General features: G+C 45.3%; 1 protein-coding gene across 3 annotated transcripts; it reads right to left on the bottom strand.

Annotated features, from left to right (window-relative positions):
• Positions 1-1,819: 1,819 nt before the first annotated feature.
• Positions 1,820-16,645, bottom strand: il2rb (interleukin 2 receptor, beta). 3 transcript variants are annotated; one of them, XM_015945412.3, is made up of 11 exons: positions 16,554-16,645; positions 16,159-16,209; positions 15,282-15,408; positions 15,072-15,213; positions 12,551-12,617; positions 12,385-12,478; positions 12,079-12,227; positions 9,639-9,813; positions 7,127-7,217; positions 6,983-7,052; positions 1,820-5,197 (listed from the first exon to the last, which is right to left on the bottom strand). In XM_015945412.3, exons 3-11 carry the CDS (start codon positions 15,355-15,357, stop codon positions 4,475-4,477), a joined length of 1,587 nt encoding a protein of 528 aa, XP_015800898.3. In that variant the 5' UTR covers positions 15,358-15,408; positions 16,159-16,209; positions 16,554-16,645; the 3' UTR covers positions 1,820-4,474. The 3 variants fall into 3 exon arrangements, with proteins under 3 accessions (XP_015800898.3, XP_070398185.1, XP_070398184.1); XM_070542084.1 differs by having other exon boundaries at positions 15,072-15,210; XM_070542083.1 differs by lacking the exon at positions 16,159-16,209 and having other exon boundaries at positions 15,282-15,393; positions 16,554-16,622.
• Between the last annotated feature and the right edge of the window lie 4,691 nt (positions 16,646-21,336).

Raw genomic sequence — 21,336 nt, 5'->3', positions numbered from 1 at the left:
GTTGATTTACATGTTATTTAATGACCATGAGACAAGAGATTCTATAGGAAATATGGAATCAATCTGATGGACCTTTGGGTACTTTTAACCAGAAGATTGGAACTTTTTATTGCAGGGATTATGAAACACTTTGTATTGACTGAGACAACAGAAGAGAGAGTCAAGTTTTAAAAGTTTAAAGATTTATTACTAAACAAATTAAAACTAGACTAACTTTAACACTAAATGTATGGTGTTACTAAGGTGAAGCGAGACGGAGAATGGTGTAGTGTGGAATGTTGCTCAGAACCAGCAAATCCGGAGAAACGATTAGTTCTGATGGGAGTGAAGGTGATGTCTTCGCGCTAAGCTTTGATTAGGAGATTCATAAACACATTTGACGCCATTCAGTCGGTCTACGTACCTTGGTGGAAGTCCCTGTCTAGATCAGGAGGTGTAAAGGTCCAGCTTGGACTTTTGGAGCCGAAGCTTGTAGAACAGCCGGGGCAGCCGACCAGTCCAGTCTTTGAGATACTTCTGGGTCACGACAGTTTATCGGCATCTAACAAGACCCAAAACGGGGTCGTGATGTTCAGCTTTTATTCTGAAAGGAACCGTTGCAACAGGTGGAACGGCAACAGGTTTTCCAGCTTGTCATTGGTTCTTTCGGCTGAAGATGAAAGTTACGGATTGGCCACTCCGATAACCTCTCTAGAACGCTTTGAACTGGCGTTAAAGATGACGTGGGCATAGTTTTATACTTCGGATCTTTTGGTTTATGGTCGAATGAAAAGATGACAGATTTTCCAAGCACCAATAAAACCACGCCTCCGTCAGATCTGGCAGATTCTGATTGGATCGGTAAAAGCAATGTGTCATGTCTTTTAACGCTACGTGAGATCAGTCCTAGTGGAACATTTAAAGTTATATTACTTATTATATTCTATAGGATTATAATAAAGTAATTCATATTTTGATTTCACAAATTGGTTCACACCTTATTATTGACTAACACTTTGTTTGATTAGCTTATTAAAATAGAGTTCTTTGATTTATTAAAAAGAGAGAGTCCTTTTCTTCATTCTTCTCTTGGGCTGGAAAGGAAGCAGTTTAGAGCAAATGCATGTGACCTTGAGGCCATATCTCATGCAGACTAGTTCTGTGTCAGAGGAGAGGGGAAAATGACTTTTAGGTGGAAAACAGTCATTTCATTCCGTTACAAGGTTTAGGTGAATTAAATGTAACATAAAATAAAAGATTTGTGTTCAGGCTTTTAAGGGGACAGTCTTTGTGTCCAAACTAAGTCTGGAATGATTCTGTGCTCAGATCCTTTAGATGAACAAAACTTTTAGCCTCATGGGGGAAACCAGAGAAACAGGAGAACACGGAGTAAAGACTCAGGCTTTCATTCCTGCTGGAGAAATAAATGATTCATCAGCATTTTTAAAATCAAAACGTTTGACAGTTTCAGTTCAAACAGCTGTTTTACGCTGAAGTAGCATGTGGGATGTTTTCTGTCTGACTTGGTTGAATGTCGTAAATTCAGCGGATGTCGCTGGTTGTGTCAGAGTTAAATGTCAAACCACATTCTAATATGAACGCTCCCTCACACATACACCACCAGGACCACCTGACAGGACATGTAAACACACCTACACACACACACACACACACACGTATCAAGAAACACACGCCTCAGCCCTCACTCCACAACGACACAGGAAGTCACAAAGGTGACCCATTTCCAACAGAGCTCTCACTTTGTTTGGTCTACACACACACACACACACACACACACACACACACACACACACACACATTTTTGACTTATGCTAGATGAGGCTGAAACATAATTCTTTATTCAGAAAAATTGTACAAGTTACAGATTTATTTTAACATTTTTTTAATAGAATGATAATCTGCAGAGGCTAACACACACACGCATGCATGCATTCACGCACACATGCACGCGCGCGCACACACACACACCTGTATGTAGATTATAAAACAGCTGCCATGCTCATATCCATTTGGATAAAAATAAACTCATGCAAGGCCTAACTGTCTCTCTGACTTCCACTCCACACAGAACGCTGCCCTCACATGCTCACGTCTCTCCAGGATCAACTCTAAAGCAACATAGTGCAAATCTTGTCACCATTTACACAATCAGAGTACAGAAAATACGTGTTTTGGCAAAGAATTGCATTGCGAAATGAAACTACTTGGTGCTTTTGCTGCGTGTTTGCTTCTAAAGATGATAAGCAACAGAAAACTCAGTTGCCACAAGCACGGTTTAATTAAAAAAGTTGATTAGCTTTGTTGTTTTAGACTGATAAATATACAGACACTTCCTTTACTGTGACAGGAGAATTAAAACATTTATAGTTTAGATCTCGGGTTGTTTGGAAAGGTCATGAACAATTAGTCTCCTACCTGTTAGCTCTTCGAATAGCCTCGTATCAAGAAACAGATCAGTTCTGATCCGATTGACAGGCTAATGGCTAGTCACAGCAGAGCCTGTAAAAATACAAAATCATGTAATCTTACAACTTCCACGGTCCCTAAAATGTGATTTCTAAAGAAAAATGTATCTTATCTGTTTTCTTCTGCTTTACCAAGGTTGGGTCATGGAGGGGAGCAGCCTGAGCAGAGACCCAGACCTCCCTCTTCCCAGCCACGTGGGCCAGCTCGTCGGGGGTAATCATAAGGCGTTCCCAGCCAGCTAGGGGAAACCAGTGTGGGTCTTACTTTAGGTCTCCTTTCGGTTTGATGTGCTCAGAAAACCTCACCAAGGAGGCATCCAGGGAGCATCCTAACCAGAGGACTGAGCCACCTCAACTAGCTCCTCTCGATGTAAATGAGCAGCGGATCTACTCCAAGCCCATCCTGGCTTCTCACCCTATCTCCAAGGGAGAGCCCAGTCACACTGCGGAGAAAACTAATTTGAGCTGCTTGTATCTATAATTTTGTTCTTTATGTCCCTACCCAAAGCTCGTGACCATAGGTGAGGGTAGGAACGTAGATTGACGGTAAATCGGGAGCTTCGCCTTCCGGCTCAGCAGTCTCTTCACCACGACAGACCGGTACAACACCCGCATCACTGCAGACACAGCACCAATCCACCTGTCGATCTCACGCTCCACCATTCTCTCACTTGTGAACAAGACCCTGAGATACTTAAACTCCTCCACTTAAGGCATGTCATTGTCCCTGACCCGGAGAAGGCATTCAAACCTTTTTGACTCAAGGCCATGGTCTCGGATTTTGGGGAGCTGATTCTCATCCAAGCCACTTAACGCTTGGCTCACGCTCTGATGTAGCAACCAGGACCACATCATCTACAAAAACAAGAGACCTGATCCGAATGTCTTCTCCAATTAAAAACACTGGAATGGTTGGAAAACTTTGAATGTTCCAAAATCTACAAAAGTAAGAAGCTAATTGTTCAAAACCAACTTTAATTTTAATTAATGAAGTGAAAACAGGACTTGTGATGTTATTTCTCCAAAGCTTTAGAGTAACTTGTTTCTATGTTGCTGTTGTTTAGCTTTTCAATCTTAGATCAATTTTAGTAATTTTAATGATTTATTAGTTAAAAAAAGGTCATTACAGCTTTATTAGAACAGCTAACCTTTACTGAGTTTAACTTAGTTGATGAAGTTATTTCATTTGCCTTATTAGTAAAGTTAATCTTTAGTAAAATGAGCTTTTCTCTACGAAAGGTATTAGCTAGCGTTAAAAACTTTATTAACAAAGCTAACATTTACAAAGCTTCACAAGGAAAAAAGGAGGGAAACTTCCTTCCAGAAACTAATGAGATTACATTTATTAGTTCACCTAATCTAATAAAATTGGCTTTTTATTCAAAAATACCCAATAATAAACTCATAAATGTGACTAAATAGGTTATGGTTATCTTCATTAGTACATCTAATGAGATTTGATTTATCAGTTAAGCCAATTTGTACTTTTTTTTTTGCTAACGTAGCTAATGTTGATTAAAGTGCAATGCTACGCTAAAATGAACTTTTCTTATAAAGCTAATTTAGATTATAAATAAGATTAGATTTATTAGTCAAATTAACCCGTTTCACTAAAATGAGCAAAACTGCCTTGCAGGTGAAAATTAAACAATTATAGTACGGTGTAAAAGTGTGACTGCGAGACCATTTAAAGGCTCGGGAACCCTTTTCAGATGTGAATGATGTTCTAACTATTGTAGTTTCACCTGTGCAGTTTTGTTTTCACTGGTGTGTCTCGTTAAGCCGGACATTTTTTTTATTTTCGCTTTGTGATTTAGTTTGACAAACCTGAAAATTTAAAGAAGGATCCATGAGTAAAAGTCAGTTATGTTAGTTACGTGTCTTTGAAGTTTGCAGCAAGCAGGTTTTTCTTCTTTTGTTTAAAAAGAAGAACGTGAAACATGAAAAAAGGAGGTTGAGCTCCACAAGCTGTTTAGAGTTTTTAAAGTCTTTGTGACTGACGTCCGTTTTCAGATAGATTTGTTGCTGAATGTCGCCTGCAGCTCTTTCAGGGTCATGTAGTCACTCTTAAAGGGTTCTGTGGGCATGGAGGAGGACCTGCACATGGAGGCGGTGCTTCCAGCAGCTGCAGTTTCAAACACATGCTCCTCCTCACTGTCGGAGGAGATCTGAGCCCCAGGAGGGGGACTCGGAGGAGGAGCTGGAGAGGAGGAAATGATCGAACACATAGGGAAATTCAGAGGAAGGAGGAGAAAGTGTGAACTTGGATTATTCACAACATCCGTGTGTTCTGGACAGGTGTCCTTGTCATCGTCCTCCATGATGCCAAAACCGGAGTCTGGGCTCTCTGGCTCCCTCTTCAGACTCTCGTAGCCAGTGCCAGAGGAGAACTCGTCAAACAAGGAGGGGTGATGGATGTGATTGTCGGGCAGGTCGTGGTAGAGGAAGTAGGCCGGGTTGGGGTTGGTTCCAGCAGAGCCACTGGAGGAGCTGGACATAAAGTAGCCCATGTTGGAGAAGCTGGACAAGGAGGAGGAGTTGTCGACGATGCCGCTGGAGTCAGAGGCATAGGAGGAGGGGTTCTTGGATTGGAGCAGAGCGTTGGTGTAGCTGTAGGATGAGGAAGGAGAGGGTACCCCTGCCCCCCCACTCTCACACACGTCTACAGGTGAGATATCACAGGGCGGGGCCACGATGAAGGATTCAGGCGCTGACAGGGGATTCAGCCATTTCTATAGGAGAAGAAAATCAGAACCATTAAACGTACTATTGATGCTTCGGCACTCAACTGTGCACCTAACATTTCCACCTCACGACACAGGTGCCGCTAAAGAGAAAAGCCACAGAAAACAGAAACAACCGTTATGCATTAAAATAGACCCATAATTATAGAGCCACACCTGCCAGCTGATGCATATGAACCAAATGTTGCATCCAGCGGTGCACAACATGACGCCATGTTTATTTTCTGTAGATTAATCCTGACCCAGGAGCAGCGTCGGGCTAGCTAGCCCCGCTAACCTAAACCACTGAGCTGGCATAAACCAACGGAGCTGATAGAGGCTGTGTCTCAATTCAGGGTCTGCATCCTTCGTCGGCCGGATTCGTCGGCCGGTTACGTCACAGCGCCGCGACTAGGCCTGTCCCAATTCGAAGACTCCTTCAAATGCGGTCGACGAATCTGGCCTTCTTTTCGCCTGAATGAAGGATGGGTCCGGTGTATCCTTCAACAGGTAGCATTTCCCAAGATGCCTTGCGGGCCGGCCGGCAGAAAAACTTTTAAAAACAATGGCGGACAGCGAAGCGGGAGCTGTTGGAGAGGATTGCATATATAAATGTCAGTATAAACTTGAAAACTGTTAGGTTAAGGGCTTTTTGTGATACATGAATGTTATTTTAGTTAGAAATGTTACAGTAAAAGTGCTTGTATTGCGGTCTCGGCTCGTATGTTCGGCCGCTCGGAGTTGTACTTCTCCCGCTACGTTTTCCCCCTGATTTTAATAGAAGTTTGTATTTTAGGGACAAAAGAGAAAACCAGGGAATGTATTAAGCTTAGGGCGGAGATGGACCACATGATCACTGGAGCAAAGTATTCGGCGGCTGTGGCATGGAGGTACAATAACATCTCATATTTTAAAAACTAGTTTCAGTTCATTTTTTTCAGCGAAAACATGAAAGGAATAACCCGTTGTCCTCTTTTCTCTTCCTGTTTCTTTTCTTACATGTTTGTTAAGACTATTCTGGAGAAAATGGGCGTCCAGGGGATGGTGACAGCGATGACCAGCTTCTGGAGCTGATCAGGGAGGACATGAGGCTGCAGAGGGAGGCAGAGCAGCAGAGGGTACAGGAGAGAAGGGAGATTTTTGACAGGCTTGCTAGAAAAAAATGGTTAATAAAGATTAAACATGTACATATAAAAGAAATATCTAAATAAAATCTGTTCTGCATTAAACTCTTGAATTTTATTTTTGCTTACAAATGAGAATTGTTTACTAGAGGGTATCTGCTGGGTATTAAAGTCTTAAAAGGTGATAAATCGGTTTTGGTCAAATTGAGGCCCTTAGAAAGTATTAAAAACTATTATCACATCTTTGCTCAGGCTCAGCTTGTCGAAAGTATTTTCTCTGAATTAGCTCTCCAACAGTCAAGGAAATGATTAAAAAGCTAAATAAAACTTCGAGCTCCATCGTTTAAAGTTCCTTCTCCCTTCTGCTCAGCGGTTCCACGGTTGCTAGGCGACGGAACGTTCGCCGAGGGAATTCATGAAGGCTAGGCCTGTCCAAATTCACAGCCGTTAACATCCGGTCTACTCGGCCGACGGAGGACCCAGCCCACGTCGGCCGAGTAGACTGGGTCCTTCGAAGGATGCAGACCCTGAATTGAGACACAGCCATAGTGTATTCTTTGCTTCTTCCTGGAGTCACGGAGATATGACATCACTGCAGCCTGATTGGATAGTTGTAATATGGTCCTGGACCAAAAGAGGATGGAGGTCCAGAGCTGCAACCAGAGATTACCTTCAGGTCTTCTTCGTTGAGGTTTTTGAAAAACTTGGAGGGGTTTGGTACTGGTTTATCTTCGAGGTGCCTGAGACAGAGCAAGTGTGGTATTAGTCCGGCTGCAACATATAGAGACATGAACTAGGTCAGTATGAAACTCACCTGCAAGTCCTGAAGCTCTTATAAAGAATCAGAACAACAACAACAAATATGAGAACAAGAAAGATTTCTATCAGCGTCAGAGAAATCCAGTCTGAAACACACAGATAACCTTGTTTAATGCTGGGATGAAACCGAACACACGACCACCAGGACCAAATCACTCCATATATATATTTTCCCATTTCCACACTAAAAACGGTAAACTGGCAAGCCATCCTATGTATGGGAATATATAGTCTGGACACGGCCCATTGACGGCTCTCAGTGGTGGAGCGGGGTCTACGGTTGTCTTTCAAACTTTCTCTGCTGCTGCTGGGCAACAAACAACGTGACTTCCTCGCCGCTACAGATGACAGTCAACCGGGCAGTCCGCCATACTCGGTCAAAGATGCGAATGCTTCCTTTTTCTAAATGAACTCAAGTACCTCTATCTGCACTTGACTCAAAGAAAAGCCCAAGTCAGAACTGCCCAAAGTTGATGCCTAAGCCGTCAAATGAGCCGTCACCATCTTTGTTTTTTCCACTCAGTTGCAGTAAAATCCCACCCACAAACAGAGAGCTGTGATTGGACCGCTACGAATGTCAGTGAACGGGGGAGTCTGCCATACACTGTCAAAGAAGACGCAAACCAAACTGATAGAGTGCTGTGATTGGCCGGGGGCTGTGGAGGTTCCAATAGAGCGTGGCAAGACCGTCCTTTTGTTTCGGCAAACTGATTCTTGGATAGTAAATGTTGGCAGTTCTGCGTTGTACAGAGTTTGCTTTTAACCCTCCCACTGTCCTAATGGGTGTGACCTCGCGAGGAAAGTTGACCATTGAGCAGGATTTATGGTTTATCCCTTGAGGTCCACGTGGCAGGGGTGAGGAGTGAGCACCACCTCACCTCTGCCACATGGACCTCAAGGGATAAACCATCAATCCTGCTCAATGGTCAACTTTCCTCACGGGGTCACCCATAAAGACAGCGGGAGGGTTAATTGGTAGCGATTACTGAAATACAAGCTAATAACAACTCATTTCAGCTGCTTGTATCCATGCTTTTGTTCTTTCTGTCACTTCTCAAAGCTCACGACCATCAGTGAGGTTCAGGACAAAGATCAGCCAGTTAATTGTGAGCTTTGCTTTCTGGCTTAGCTCCCTCTTTCCCACAGCAGACTGGTTTGGCTTCCACATCACTGCAGACGCTGTCTTGATTCCCGACGTTATCCCGCTACCTTCTTTCCCTCACTCACGAATAAAACTCCCGCACCTGAGGTAGGACCTCTGGCCTGCACCGGAGTTGGCCGTCTGCCGTTTTTCGACCGAGGACCATGACCTCAGATTTGGAGGTGCTGATCCTCATCTCAGCTGCTTCATAGTCGGCTGCAAACCTCTTCAACAAGAGATGAAGGTCACAGTTTGATGGAGGCAGAAGGACCACATCGTCTGCAAAAAGATCTCCTGCCACCAAACTCGACAGCCTCCACTCAATGGCTGTGCCTAGAAATTCTGTCCCGGTGGACAAAGATTGGAACCGGTGGCAAACTACTGCCCGGGTGGAGTCCAGTCCTAACCGGGAACAAGTCCAACTTACTGCCAGCAATACTGAACAGACTCACACTCTTTTTGTACAGAGACTGAATGATGGGCCATCCACCCTATGCCCCCCACAGAGTGCCTCCTTGGACATGGTCATAAACCTTCTCCAGATCCACAAAACACACAAGTTGGGCAGACTTACCCCCTCCAGCACCCTAGCAAGTGTAAAGAGCTGGTCCACGGTTCCACAGCAGACAAAAATCACATTGATTCAACAGTCGACCAGACCCTCCTCTCCAACACTTTGGAGCAGAACTTTCCAGAGAGGCTGAGAAGTGTGATCCTCCTGTAGTTGGAACACACCCTCTGGTCTCCTGAGAACCACCACCCCAGTCTGCCACTCTACAGGCACCAACCCGTATGTCTATGCAGTGTTGCCGAGGCGTGTTTACCTAGACAGTCCCACAACAGCCTCAAGGAACCCGAGATGGACCCCATCAACACCTGGAGCGCTGCCACTGCATTGATGTTTGACTGCTTCAGCGATTTGATTGGTTGATCCATTTCTAGGTCCTCGAGCTCTGGTTCCTCTTTGGAATATGTGTCAGTGGGATTAAGGAGTTCCTCAAAGGGTTCCTTCCACCACACAACTGTGGAAAGCCTAGCACCATGGACCACTTCTGCCAGGGGTATCTAGGTCATCTGTGAGTTCTGGAGAATCCCAGAATGGCTGGTATACTCTAAAGTTGCAGTTAGCTTCAACTAGCCAAGACGTGCTCTGCTCTCCCCTGGATGCTAAATCTACAACCGCCTTCCTCGTCACGAGCCAGGTTGGCTGAGCCCATGAATACTAATTTGACAATATGACAAGTAGTCACTGGCTTTTCTAATCCAACCCTTCTCCTGTCTATTGTCTATCAGCGGTTAAAGCTGCAATAGCAAATCTACAGAAAAAGCTAGCTTTTGAATGCACTGATAAAACAATCATTTCTACCATGTTGAGTGTTGTTGTCCATTTCTCCCTCCCAGGATGTTGTTGGGCTCCAGTCGCTCCAGTGGCTATTGTTTCTGTTCACAGGTCTGACTTTTACTCTGATCTCCAGGAGGCCCTTTAGATCCCAAACAGGTAATTTTAGGTTCTGCTCATGTGAAGACAAATTCATGGACTCCTAGAAGTGGGAGACAATTTAACAAAGGAAAAGATTAGGAAGATTAAGAAGATTAAGATTAAGAAGCATCTTCACAAAAAATCGGATCAGTTATCGAACATCCGACTGTTGCAGGCAGAGACGTCCTGAACACTTTACTCCTTTCAGTGTTTCAGGTTGAGTGTTTCCACCGTGGAAAACGTCCAGTGAGATGTTGAAGTTCCTGGATCAGGGAAAGCTGTTGTTGTTTTTGTGTCCAGGAAACAGCAGAGGACGTCTCGGCTAGTAGAAGCTCAGTTAGCATTAGCAACTCCACCACATACCGACTCAGTGGCCTAGTGGTAGAGTGTCCGCCCTGAGATCGGGAGATCAGGGGTTCGACTCCTGGTCGGGTCATACCAAAGACTTTGAAAAAATGGGACCCAATGCCTCCCTGCTTGACACTCAGCATTAAGGGGTTGGATTGGGGGGTTAAACCACCAAATAGTTCCCGAGCACGGCTTGTCTGCAGCTCACCGCTCCCCCAGGGGATGGGTCAAATGCGGAGAATAAATTTCACCACACACCTGTGTGTGTGTGACGACTAAATGGGACTTTAACATGGCAGAACTCCTCCAGGCTTGTGTTATTTGTGGAGATAAAATATCAACATTGCAGAGCAAGCTGAGTCAGTGGTGGAGTTATGTTGCTGTTAGCCAATCAGAGGAGAGATGTCTGAACATCAGGAAGTAAGACCTAAAACCTGCCGTCTGCTTCTCACCTTTCCTCTGGTTCACTTCTACTTCCTGAAACAGGAGCGTCAGAGGTTTTTCCCACAGAAAACAAATGAAATGGCACAAATGTATAAGAGACCACTGAAAAAGTGAGTGAACCTGGTCTTTAACTTTTATTAACTGAGTATTGATCACATTTTCAACCCCTTTGAAGAAACAGTACAGCATATTGTAAAAAAGTGTCAATTAGTGAAAACTTACATATAATAATTCTGCCCAGCAATCTCCAAACCACACTCTAGTTTATGGTTCTTGTTCTCTGCTGTATTAAAAACCAAACAGATGCCCTTGGATGGAGTTAGACACCAGCAGTCCGGGACCCCGCCGAGGGATAATCGGCTTAGATAATGAGTCGGACAGATGAGAGGATTAGGAGAAAAGCTCTGGGATTAAACCAACACATTCTCACTCCCAAAAACAAATGCTTGGTCAGCCACCCTCCACGTCAGACCCCTGACGCCAAAAGTGCCCTTTCTCCATACTTATGTGCGAAAAGGGGTTTTTCCCTTTTGTAACTGCAGATCCCAATGCAGCGCAAAACTGACGTGATGAGGTATCCGCTGATGCAGCACCGAACCAGCTCATTTAACCGCACCTAAACCTTAACGTTTCACTATTTATAACCTTCCCCTCTCCCTCATCCTAACCTTAACCCTCTTGCTACCTAAAACGTTACTCTCACTGTGATCAAGCGTCTGTTTCCCATGCATTCTGACTGAATTTTCGTATTTGCCGCCCAAGGGGAACGTTAGAACATACCATCTGGCGAGGGGGAGGTTACACATACCCTCTACTTCTAACCTCCACCGTGGTAGCTGAAACCTCCCCCTCGCGTTGGCTCGGTCCAAACTCGACCAATGACGAGGCGGCTCCCGCCGTTCGCTTCATAGAGCCGGCTCTTAGAGCGATCGACACATCACTAACGTGTTCACTAGCAAGATGGTTAAGGTTAGGTTAGGGGGGAGGGGAAGGTTAAATAAGAGGATAAGGTTAGGGTGAGGTACAATGAGCTTGTTGGGTGCCCTGGCTGCGGACAACACTGCATTGGGATCTGCAGTCAGAAAAGGGAAAACCCCCTTTTCGCACATAAGTAACGAAAAAGGGCACTTTTGGCGTCAAGGGTCTGAGGCGGAGGGTGGCTGACCAAGCGTTTGTTTTTGACGTGCTGGGAGTGAGAATGTGTTGATTAAACATGACTGAAGTCTAAACAGACCCTTGAATCTATTGAAGGTTCAAATCAAGGAACCAACTAAAGTTTCCTTCACTTGTCGTCTTCACCCACAAACACAGACCTCACCCCCTCCATGGACCCGCAGGTTTCCTGACACACCTTTAATGTTGCACCTGGATCACTGATCTACAACAGAGCCAGAACCAGGCTGACCGTCTCAGCCTCTGAGGACCAGGTGGTCATTTCATCCATCACCAGTTACTTCTGATTATTCGTCCACAGATGGAAGATGATCTACTCGTTAATCTCCTGAAACACGGAGTTGTGCATCTGCATGCTCACCGCCCAAGACTGGTCGCTGCGTTTGACCTGAACTATGAAGTCAAACTCTGATCTGAACAAGTCGGAGACGGGACCCGTGAGATTCCAGGAGATCCAGGTGTCGTTGACGGTTCTGTTGATGCGGGGAGCCTCTGGAGGATGCATTTTAACTGTAAACACACAAAACCACAGGGAGAAGGAGACGGTTTTGCCTTTCCTTCATAACATGTTTGAAAGGTGACCAATTTCCATAAAAGTTACATAAATGCACATTTTTATTTCTGGAAGATTGTGTCAAACACCCGAGAAAAAGTAAGCAAAGCTCACTGTGATCCCTTGGACGGTATTCTGTGAGGTTCTGTATGAGTCGGCCGTCACACGTCATGTTGATGTTTGGGATCACATCGGAGCCGGAGAACTTCTGCAGGGAGTCAACAAACCATTCGGATGAGAAGAGGAATCAGACAGTCACCGATAAAAGCTGCAGACTTACGGTTTGTGCAAAAACAAAACTGCAGCCCGGAGGAGAGTTTTCCTGTTGGTGCACTGTGCAGTCCTCACTAAAACAACAAAAACAACGTTTATTATCCTCAGTATGATCACGGGGAGCTGGTGTCTAACTCCGGCAATCATCAGAGGAGGGGACAGCCTGGACAGGTCTCCAGTCCAACACAGGGACACACAGAGACGACCTCTAACCCTATCCCTCACACCCAGGAGTCACCAGGAATCCCAGCAGGGTTGCTTTTGGTCTGTGGGACAAAACCTGCAACCTTCTTACAGAAAAGCTGCAGTCGGGATTCAAACCTGCAACCTTGGAATTCAAACCTGCAACCTTCTTACAGAATAGCTGCAGTCGGGATTCAGACCTGCAACCTTCTTACAGAAAAACTGCAGTCGGTATTCAGACCTGCAACCTTCTTACAGAAAAGCTGCAGTCGGGATTCAAACCTGCAACCTTGGAATTCAAACCTGCAACCTTCTTACAGAAAAGCTGCAGTCGGCATTCAAACCTGCAACCTTGGAATTCAAACCTGCAACCTTCTTACAGAAAAGCTGCAGTCGGGATTCAAACCTGCAACCTTGGAAATCAAACCTGCAACCTTCTTACAGAATAGCTGCAGTCGGGATTCAGACCTGCAACCTTCTTACAGAAAAGCTGCAGTCGGGATTCAAACCTGCAACCTTGGAAATCAAACCTGCAACCTTCTTACAGAATAGCCGCAGTCGGGATTCAGACCTGCAACCTTCTTACAGAAAAGCTGCAGTCGGGATTCAGACCTGCAACCTTCTTACAGAAAAGCTGCAGTCGGGATTCAAACCTGCAACCTTGGAATTCAAACCTGCAACCTTCTTACAGAAAAGCTGAAATCGGGATTCAAACCTGCAACCTTGGAATTCAGACCTGCAACCTTCTTACAGAAAAGCTGCAGTCGGGATTCAAACCTGCAACCTTGGAATTCAAATCTGCAACCTTCTTACAGAAAAGCTGCAGTCGGGAGTTAAACCTGCAACCTTCTTACAGAAAAGCTGCAATCGGGATTCAAACCTGCAACCTTGGAATTCAAACCTGCAACCTTCTTACAGAAAAGCTGCAGTCGGGATTCAAACCTGCAACCTTGGAATTCAAACCTGCAACCTTCTTACAGAATAGCTGCAGTCGGGATTCAGACCTGCAACCTTCTTACAGAATAGCTGCAGTCGGGATTCAGACCTGCAACCTTCTTACAGAAAAGCTGCAGTCGGGATTCAAACCTGCAACCTTGGAATTCAAACCTGCAACCTTCTTACAGAATAGCTGCAGTCGGGATTCAGACCTGCAACCTTCTTACAGAAAAGCTGCAATCGGGATTCAAACCTGCAACCTTGGAATTCAAACCTGCAACCTTCTTACAGAAAAGCTGCAGTCGGGATTCAAACCTGCAACCTTGGAATTCAAACCTGCAACCTTCTTACAGAAAAGCCGCAGTCGGGATTCAAACCTGCAACCTTCTTACAGAAACCTGCAGTCGGGATTCAAACCTGCAACCTTCTTACAGAAAAGCTGCAGTCGGGATTCAAACCTGCAACCTTGGAATTCAAACCTGCAACCTTCTTACAGAATAGCTGCAGTCGGGATTCAGACCTGCAACCTTCTTACAGAAAAGCTGCAGTCGGGATTTAAACCTGCAACCTTCTTACAGAAAAGCTGCAATCGGGATTCAAACCTGCAACCTTGGAATTCAAACCTGCAACCTTCTTACAGAAAAGTTGCAGTCGGAATTTAAACCTGCAACCTTCTTACAGAAAAGCTGCAATCGGGATTCAAACCTGCAACCTTGGAATTCAAACCTGCAACCTTCTTACAGAAAAGCTGCAGTCGGGATTCAAACCTGCAACCTTGGAATTCAAACCTGCAACCTTCTTACAGAATAGCTGCAGTCGGGTTTCAGACCTGCAACCTTCTTACAGAAAAGCTGCAGTCGGGATTCAGACTTGCAACCTTCTTACAGAAAAGCTGCAGTCGGGATTCAAACCTGCAACCTTGGAATTCAAACCTACAACCTTCTTACAGAAAAGTTGCAGTCGGGATTCAGACCTGCAACCTTCTTACAGAAAAGCTGCAGTCGGGATTCAGACTTGCAACCTTCTTACAGAAAAGCTGCAGTCGGGATTCAAACCTGCAACCTTGGAATTCAAACCTACAACCTTCTTACAGAATAGCTGCAGTCGGGATTCAGACCTGCAACCTTCTTACAGAAAAGCTGCAGTCGGGATTCAGACTTGCAACCTTCTTACAGAAAAGCTGCAATCAGGATTCAAACTTGCAACCTTGGAATTCAAACCTGCAACCTTCTTACAGAAAAGCTGCAGTCGGGATTCAAACCTGCAACCTTGGAATTCAAACCTGCAACCTTCTTACAGAAAAGCTGCAGTCGGGATTCAAACCTGCAACCTTCTTGCTGCAAGGCAGTAGTGCTTCACTTTGATGTTTTGTCAAGGAGCAAAAAGAGGAGGAATTGATCAAAACTTACTCAATGGTAGTTCTTTTTTTTGTCTTTAAGATCCAGAAATACTTCTGTCCAGAAATCCTGCAGTCGGAACCCAAACCCGACCACGAGCCAGTCCAAACGCAGCTGACGTTGTTGACAAAGTCATTCGTACAAAAGAGCTCTTCTAAAACAGAACAGATGGTCAAAAGGGGATTTGCCTGCAAAGCAAGTGAACATAGAAGGTGTCTGTACCTGGTGGATGTCTGTGAGAGCGAGCCCGGTTCATCTGGATCAGAACCACGAGGAGGAGGAGGAGGGGCCACCGCATCCTCACGGAGCTCCGGCCCAAATCACACAGATGAGGCTGGAAAATGAGAATCTGGTGCAAAAGTGCATTTACGTCAGTAACACGTCTCAGACTGAGAGACCATCTAAAGGCTCAGGAACGCTCTGCAGCAGTTCTGGATTCATCAGCCGACGAGAGCGACACTCTGAGTCTAGAATATCAAACCTATTCACAACAGTTTTCATAATTTATTTCCTTTTTTCACTAAAAACAAACGCTGCATGGTCGGAATTTCTATAGCGCCTTCTTAGGGCTCTGCAAGCCCCCAAGGCGCTTCACATGCTGGTGATGAGGAGCTACGATGTAGCCTCAGCTGACCTGGGGCGCACTGGCAGAGGCGAGGCTGCTGTACGCCGGAGCCACCGCTGCCTCCGACCACCAGCAGGCAAGGTGGGTTAAGTGTCTTGCCCAAGGACACAACAGCAGAGCCGGGATCGAACCTGCAGCCTTCCCACTACTTGACAAGCTGCTCTACCTCCTGAGCTACTGCTGTCCCAATAACACGTCTGATTTTTGCAGTGTAAGTTGCATTAGTGACTCTGCAAAAACTGATTTCTAAGAAAGTAAAACAAAAAAAACTAATTTTAGGCATTTTATCTTATTTTTTGTTTTAAAAAATCATCTCTAGAAAAATAGCATCGCTGAAAATTTATTTCTAACATAATCCAAATTTACTTGGATTTTATTTTTAGACAACAACAAAAAAAAGGGTTAAATGAGTTTCATTACTTTGGTAGAAATGAGTTTTTGCAGTGTAGATGAACTTTAACACCATGTTCTCACCTCAGCTTCAGCAAAAGATCTCCCAGTGAGGCGGCGGTCTTCAGGACCAAACTTCAGACCAACGTCCCGTCGTTTAGAGAGGACAGCAGCGGGTGAGAATACACCAAACAGACGATGTTTAAAAGGCAGCCACGAACGAACAGAAAGCAAAAGATCAGGAATGTTTGAAATAAAGATTCAAAGGTCAGCGTGACCCGATCATCAGACCTGACGTAAAGCAGCCCATAATAAGTCATTTAGCGATGCTTCTATATACTTTTAATAAAAACCTGCAAGAATTGAAGCCTTTTGGTGTTTAGTTTCATATTAGAGTCAAAATATTCATGTTTTTACTGCAAAATACTTTTTTTTATTATATAAAATACTAAATCTTAGTAGAAAAAGTAAATAAATACCCGATGATGATTCCTGGTAGCTGCTGGTCAGTGAGAGAAAGAGCAGAATCTCCGCCTCCTTGATGTCTTTCTGCACTTCTTGTCTGTCGTTTGAGCTCTGACTCTCTCTCTCTCTCTCTCTCTCTCTCTCTCTCTCTCTCTCTCTCTCTCTCTCTCTCTCTCTCTCTCTCTCTCTCTCTCTCTCTCTCTCTCTCTCTCTCTCTCTCTCTCTCTCTCTCTCTCGTCTTCTTTTAAGTGCCCAGCGACATTTTCCACTCAAAACCACAGCTTGTGTCTATAAGCCTGACAGGAAGCTTCATGCAGCGGTGAGAGGTAGCGAGAGGGGACGGGCCGCGATGGAGAGCAAGGTGCTGCTGCTGCTGCAGGGGGGTGGGGTGGAGGGGCTATCTTCTTCCACCTCCAGCAGCAGCAGCTACCTGGCCCCATCACATGCTTTAAGGTTATCATAATTGTAGTGAAAACAAGAAATACAAAGCAACACCACATCCTGTTTCAATCACAAAGTGAACACGAGTTGGGCTTGAGAGCAGAGAAACTCATTGTTCTATGAAGGGGTCTCCATCAGCGACAGATTTAGAAGCACCGGGTTGTTCAGAATGAGATCCGTGTGTGTGTGGAGAGCAAACCGCGGCTCTGACAGCCGCTGCAGATGCACGTCAGCGTCTGAGAGGAAAGCAGGCTCGGTGCAGCAGCAGCGGTGGTCACCGAACATTTCACTTCTGCAGCAGACGCTGTGAGACGGAGGTTTGATCGTTGTTAATGACCTGATTCAGACATCGGGTTAACGCGAACACGTCAGCAAGAGGAAAATCACGTATGCTTTTGTAACGGCAACAAAAACACGCCTGTGTTGGTTGCAACACATTTAGTTGTGCATGAACTTGGTTTTGGAAGCTTCAGCTCAGCCTAAAAGTTCAGAGAGGGGCCGTTGTGTAACAGTCGTCTGGATGGCTCGCATCGACCACAAACATCTTCACTAATGTGACAGAAACGGTTGCAACTCGAATGTTTGATCTGGGGAACATGTAGCTTGCTACGGTTTGCTCGCCAGCGTGAATTTAGGCCTGCAGCAGGCCAGAGGCTCCTTGTTTAGGTGCAGGCATCAGCTGAAAGCTGCTGCTGGTGATGGTGGGGTGGAGGTGGGGCGGACAGGGGATGTGCAGAGAAGCTGCAGGAGGAGGAAGAGCTCACTAAAAGGTCAGAGTTCGCTGTGACTGCGGCAGGGAGCCACTGAGAAGACCATAGAGCTGTGTGTGTGTGTGTGTGTGTGTGTGTGTGCGTGCGTGCGTGCGTGCGTGCGTGCGTGTGTGTGTGTGTGTGTGTGTGTGTGTGTGTGTGTGTGTGTGTGTGTGTGTGTAAACTCCATCCATTTTTCATCTGCTTATCCCGAGTCGGGTCGCGGGGGCAGAAGCCTAAGGCGAGAGGCCCAGACTTCCCTCTCCCCAGCCACTTGGGCCAGCTCCTCCGGGGGAATCCCAAGGCGTTCCCTGGCCAGGTGAGAGACATAGTCCCTCCACCGTGTCCTGGGTCTACCTTTAGGTCTCCTCCCGGTTGGACGTGCCTGGAAAACCTCACCAGGGAGGCGTCCAAGAGGCATCCTGGCCAGATGCCCGAGCCACCTCAACTGGCTCCTCTCGATGTGGAGGAGCAGCAGGTCTACTCAGAGCCCCTCCCGAATGACCGAGCTCCTCACCCTATCTTTAAGGGAGAGCCCAGCCACTCTTCAGAGAAAACTCATTTCGGCCGCTTGTATCCGCGATCTCATTCTTTCGGTCGCTACCCAAAGCTCATGACCATAGGTGAGGGTAGGAACGTAGATCGACGGGTAAATCGAGAGCTTCGACTTCTGACTCAGCTCTCTCTTCACCACGACAGACCGGTACAACGCCCACATCACTGCAGATGCCGCACCATACCGCCTATCGACCTCACGCTCCAGTTTACCCTCACTCGTGAACAAGACCCCGAGATATTTAAACTCCTCCACTTGGGGCAGGACCTCATCCCTGACCCGGAGAAGGCTTTCTACCCTTTTCTGAATCAAGACCATGGTCTCAGATTTAGAGACGTGTGAAAACTCTCACCCCCTATTTTATATTCAATAGATAATTTTATACAACTTCATAATAAATTATTTCAGGTAAAATCAAATTAAATATCATTGTCAAGAAAAGAACCTGATTAAAGTGCAGACCACACACACACACACACACACACACACACACACACAAACACACACACACACACACACACACACACATAAACAAGGGGAACAAACTGGTCCTTAAAGGTCACCGTGGCTGCATGTGTTCTGCGTGTCCCTGCTCTCAGAGCTGCAAAGCCTTTGTTTACCTTCTGCTAACAAGTTTCTGTTCCTCGAAGAAGAAACAAAGACTGAGACACGTTTAGCCACATGTCCCAGTCTTGTCCTCAGCTATGAGGAAGGAGACAGAAAGAGAGAGGACATCAGGTCTGGGGGTCTCCCACAGGAACATTTTAGTGAGCAGATTTCCCACATTTTAGTGTTATTTTATTCTATTTAAATAATTGTTTTTAAATTAACAAGTAAAAAATTGAGCTTTTTGTTATTTTATTTGAACCCGATGGTCTCGTTTCAGAAACGTGACGAAGCACAAACCAGCTGTGCTGCAGAAAACCATAAAGAATCCTAAACGTCCAGTAAAGATGTTTATTTTATATTTGCTGATAATAATAATAATAATAATAATAATAATAATAATAAGAAGAAGAAGAAGAAGAAGAAGAAGAAGAAGAAGAAGAAGAACCACCACCACCAGCAGGAGGCAGCAGTGGACTGGATAAGGGTTTAATGATAGCTATCTCCCAATCGCTAACCAGCTAACTAACCCTAACTAACATGTTGACTTCTATCTCCTTATGCCCGCTGTGTCTCTGAGGAGAAACAAACACAAGAGAAAACATCTAACTCAAACATAGACTAAAGCTTCCTCCCAGTTGGATTTATCAACTCAAGTCACGCTGGTTTGTGAAACAGAATAAAGTTCAGCAAGAACGTCTAAAGGCGGACGCGGAAAAACGATATAATCGTTTCTCTTTGACTGTTCTGAGCTCTCAGCTCGTCCGTGTCCCCCCTCCACCCGCAGACCCAAAGACCGAAACCGAGATGGCCCGACGGACGTTCCGCCCAAAACCGGCTCGCCGGAGACGTTTCCTTACCACCACAGATGAATGATAATGCTCCCACTGAGGCGTCCTTGTCTCTTCACGTTGCGTCTCTCTCTCTCTGCGGTCCGAGCACGACTCAGAAAAGAAAAAGAAAGATTAGTAAATGAAATATCTTCTAAAATGACCTAAAACTATTATAGAAAAACTCTTTATTACCCATCTGGAAATTACGTGCACACAATCATTTGAGTTGTTGTTGAGCTAACATGCTAACAGTCACCTTTTAGGTGTTTCTGACCACAAACAAGTGAAAGATGATGGTCGTTGAGTAACCGGTTCTTTTTATAGCCTTCGAGTTTCCTCCTGCCATCAGAGAGGTAAGAATGAGATAAACAATGAGGACTAAAGAAACTGGCCAGCTATCACCGTCCTGACTGGTTGGTGTTGGACCCATGGTGCAGGTGAACTCATTAAAACCAGGAGCCAAAAGACTAAACGAATCCAGATAAACGCTGGCTAAAACTACAAAGAGACAGCAGGTAGAGGGCAGCAGGAGAAGTACAATCAAAGTTTGTTTTATTCAGTCTGGGATTTAGGATCCAGCACGGGCAACGCAGCTCTCAGCCTAAGTCCAAAACAGTTTTAGTCCAGGCCACACCCTCCGGCATCTCATCAAAACAACCATATAGCACAATAGGACCTAACGACTTCAACAGATCTTCAGGGGGTATTCATAGGTAGGTTCAGCTCATTAATCAGCAACAAACAGCAACAGTTTATAAGCCTGACAAGCTCCTCAGATGAGAAGCAAACCAAAGAAGTGCAGCTGCCTTCATCCAAACCCCTTTGAATTACCATGACCTGGAAGGCTGAGAACCTTCACCAGCCCCTAGTTTAATCAATCAATCAATCAATCAATCAATCAATCAATCAATCAATCACTCAATCAATCAATCAATCAAATAAATCATATCAAATCAAAGATGCTTTATTAATCCCAGAGGGAAATTAGAGTTTCAGTACACACAATTCAGCGATCAGACATACATGGGCAAGACACATGACAAGAATTGGTGACTGTGGTCATTCGCAACCCTGAGTCGCGCTACCTTAATAGAGATAAGAGGGTTAAGCTTGGTTTATGCTTGACGCATTCACTTTCCGCTTGGTGATGCGGCTCGCGGATGGAACGCGCTTCACAACTTGCAGCGTTTATGGTTCATGCGGCTCGTCTCTGCGGTGAGCCAATATTCTCCCAAACTGTAGGGGGCAGCATGGAGCTCTATGGCATGCATCCAACACTACACCATAGTGGAAGTAGAAATCACTGTTTACAACATGGCATTCCAGCATTTTTTAACAGCGTCCTCGTCTTTTCCGACAGTGCGAGCTATTTCTCTCCAAGAATTATTAACAACATGTTGATCACGGTGATCTCTGAGGGCTGAATCATACAAATGTCTGTATTTCCGAACCTCTGCCGTACTAGTTCTTGCCGGTCTGCCATGTTTTTCTGCGTCCGACCGTCCGCGTGGTTAGAAAATTTCCTAGGTGCGCGTTGCGGAAATTTTGGGCTGTGCGGAGGCGCGGTGGAGGGGCGTGGTTGTTAAAATGACGCAAAATGACGCAACTTTTC

The sequence above is a fragment of the Nothobranchius furzeri genome, chromosome 12 (assembly GCF_043380555.1).
Source record: "Nothobranchius furzeri strain GRZ-AD chromosome 12, NfurGRZ-RIMD1, whole genome shotgun sequence".
NCBI lineage: Eukaryota > Metazoa > Chordata > Actinopteri > Cyprinodontiformes > Nothobranchiidae > Nothobranchius > Nothobranchius furzeri.
Note: the sequence above shows the minus strand (reverse complement) of the source record. Positions and strands in the feature narration are given on the sequence as shown.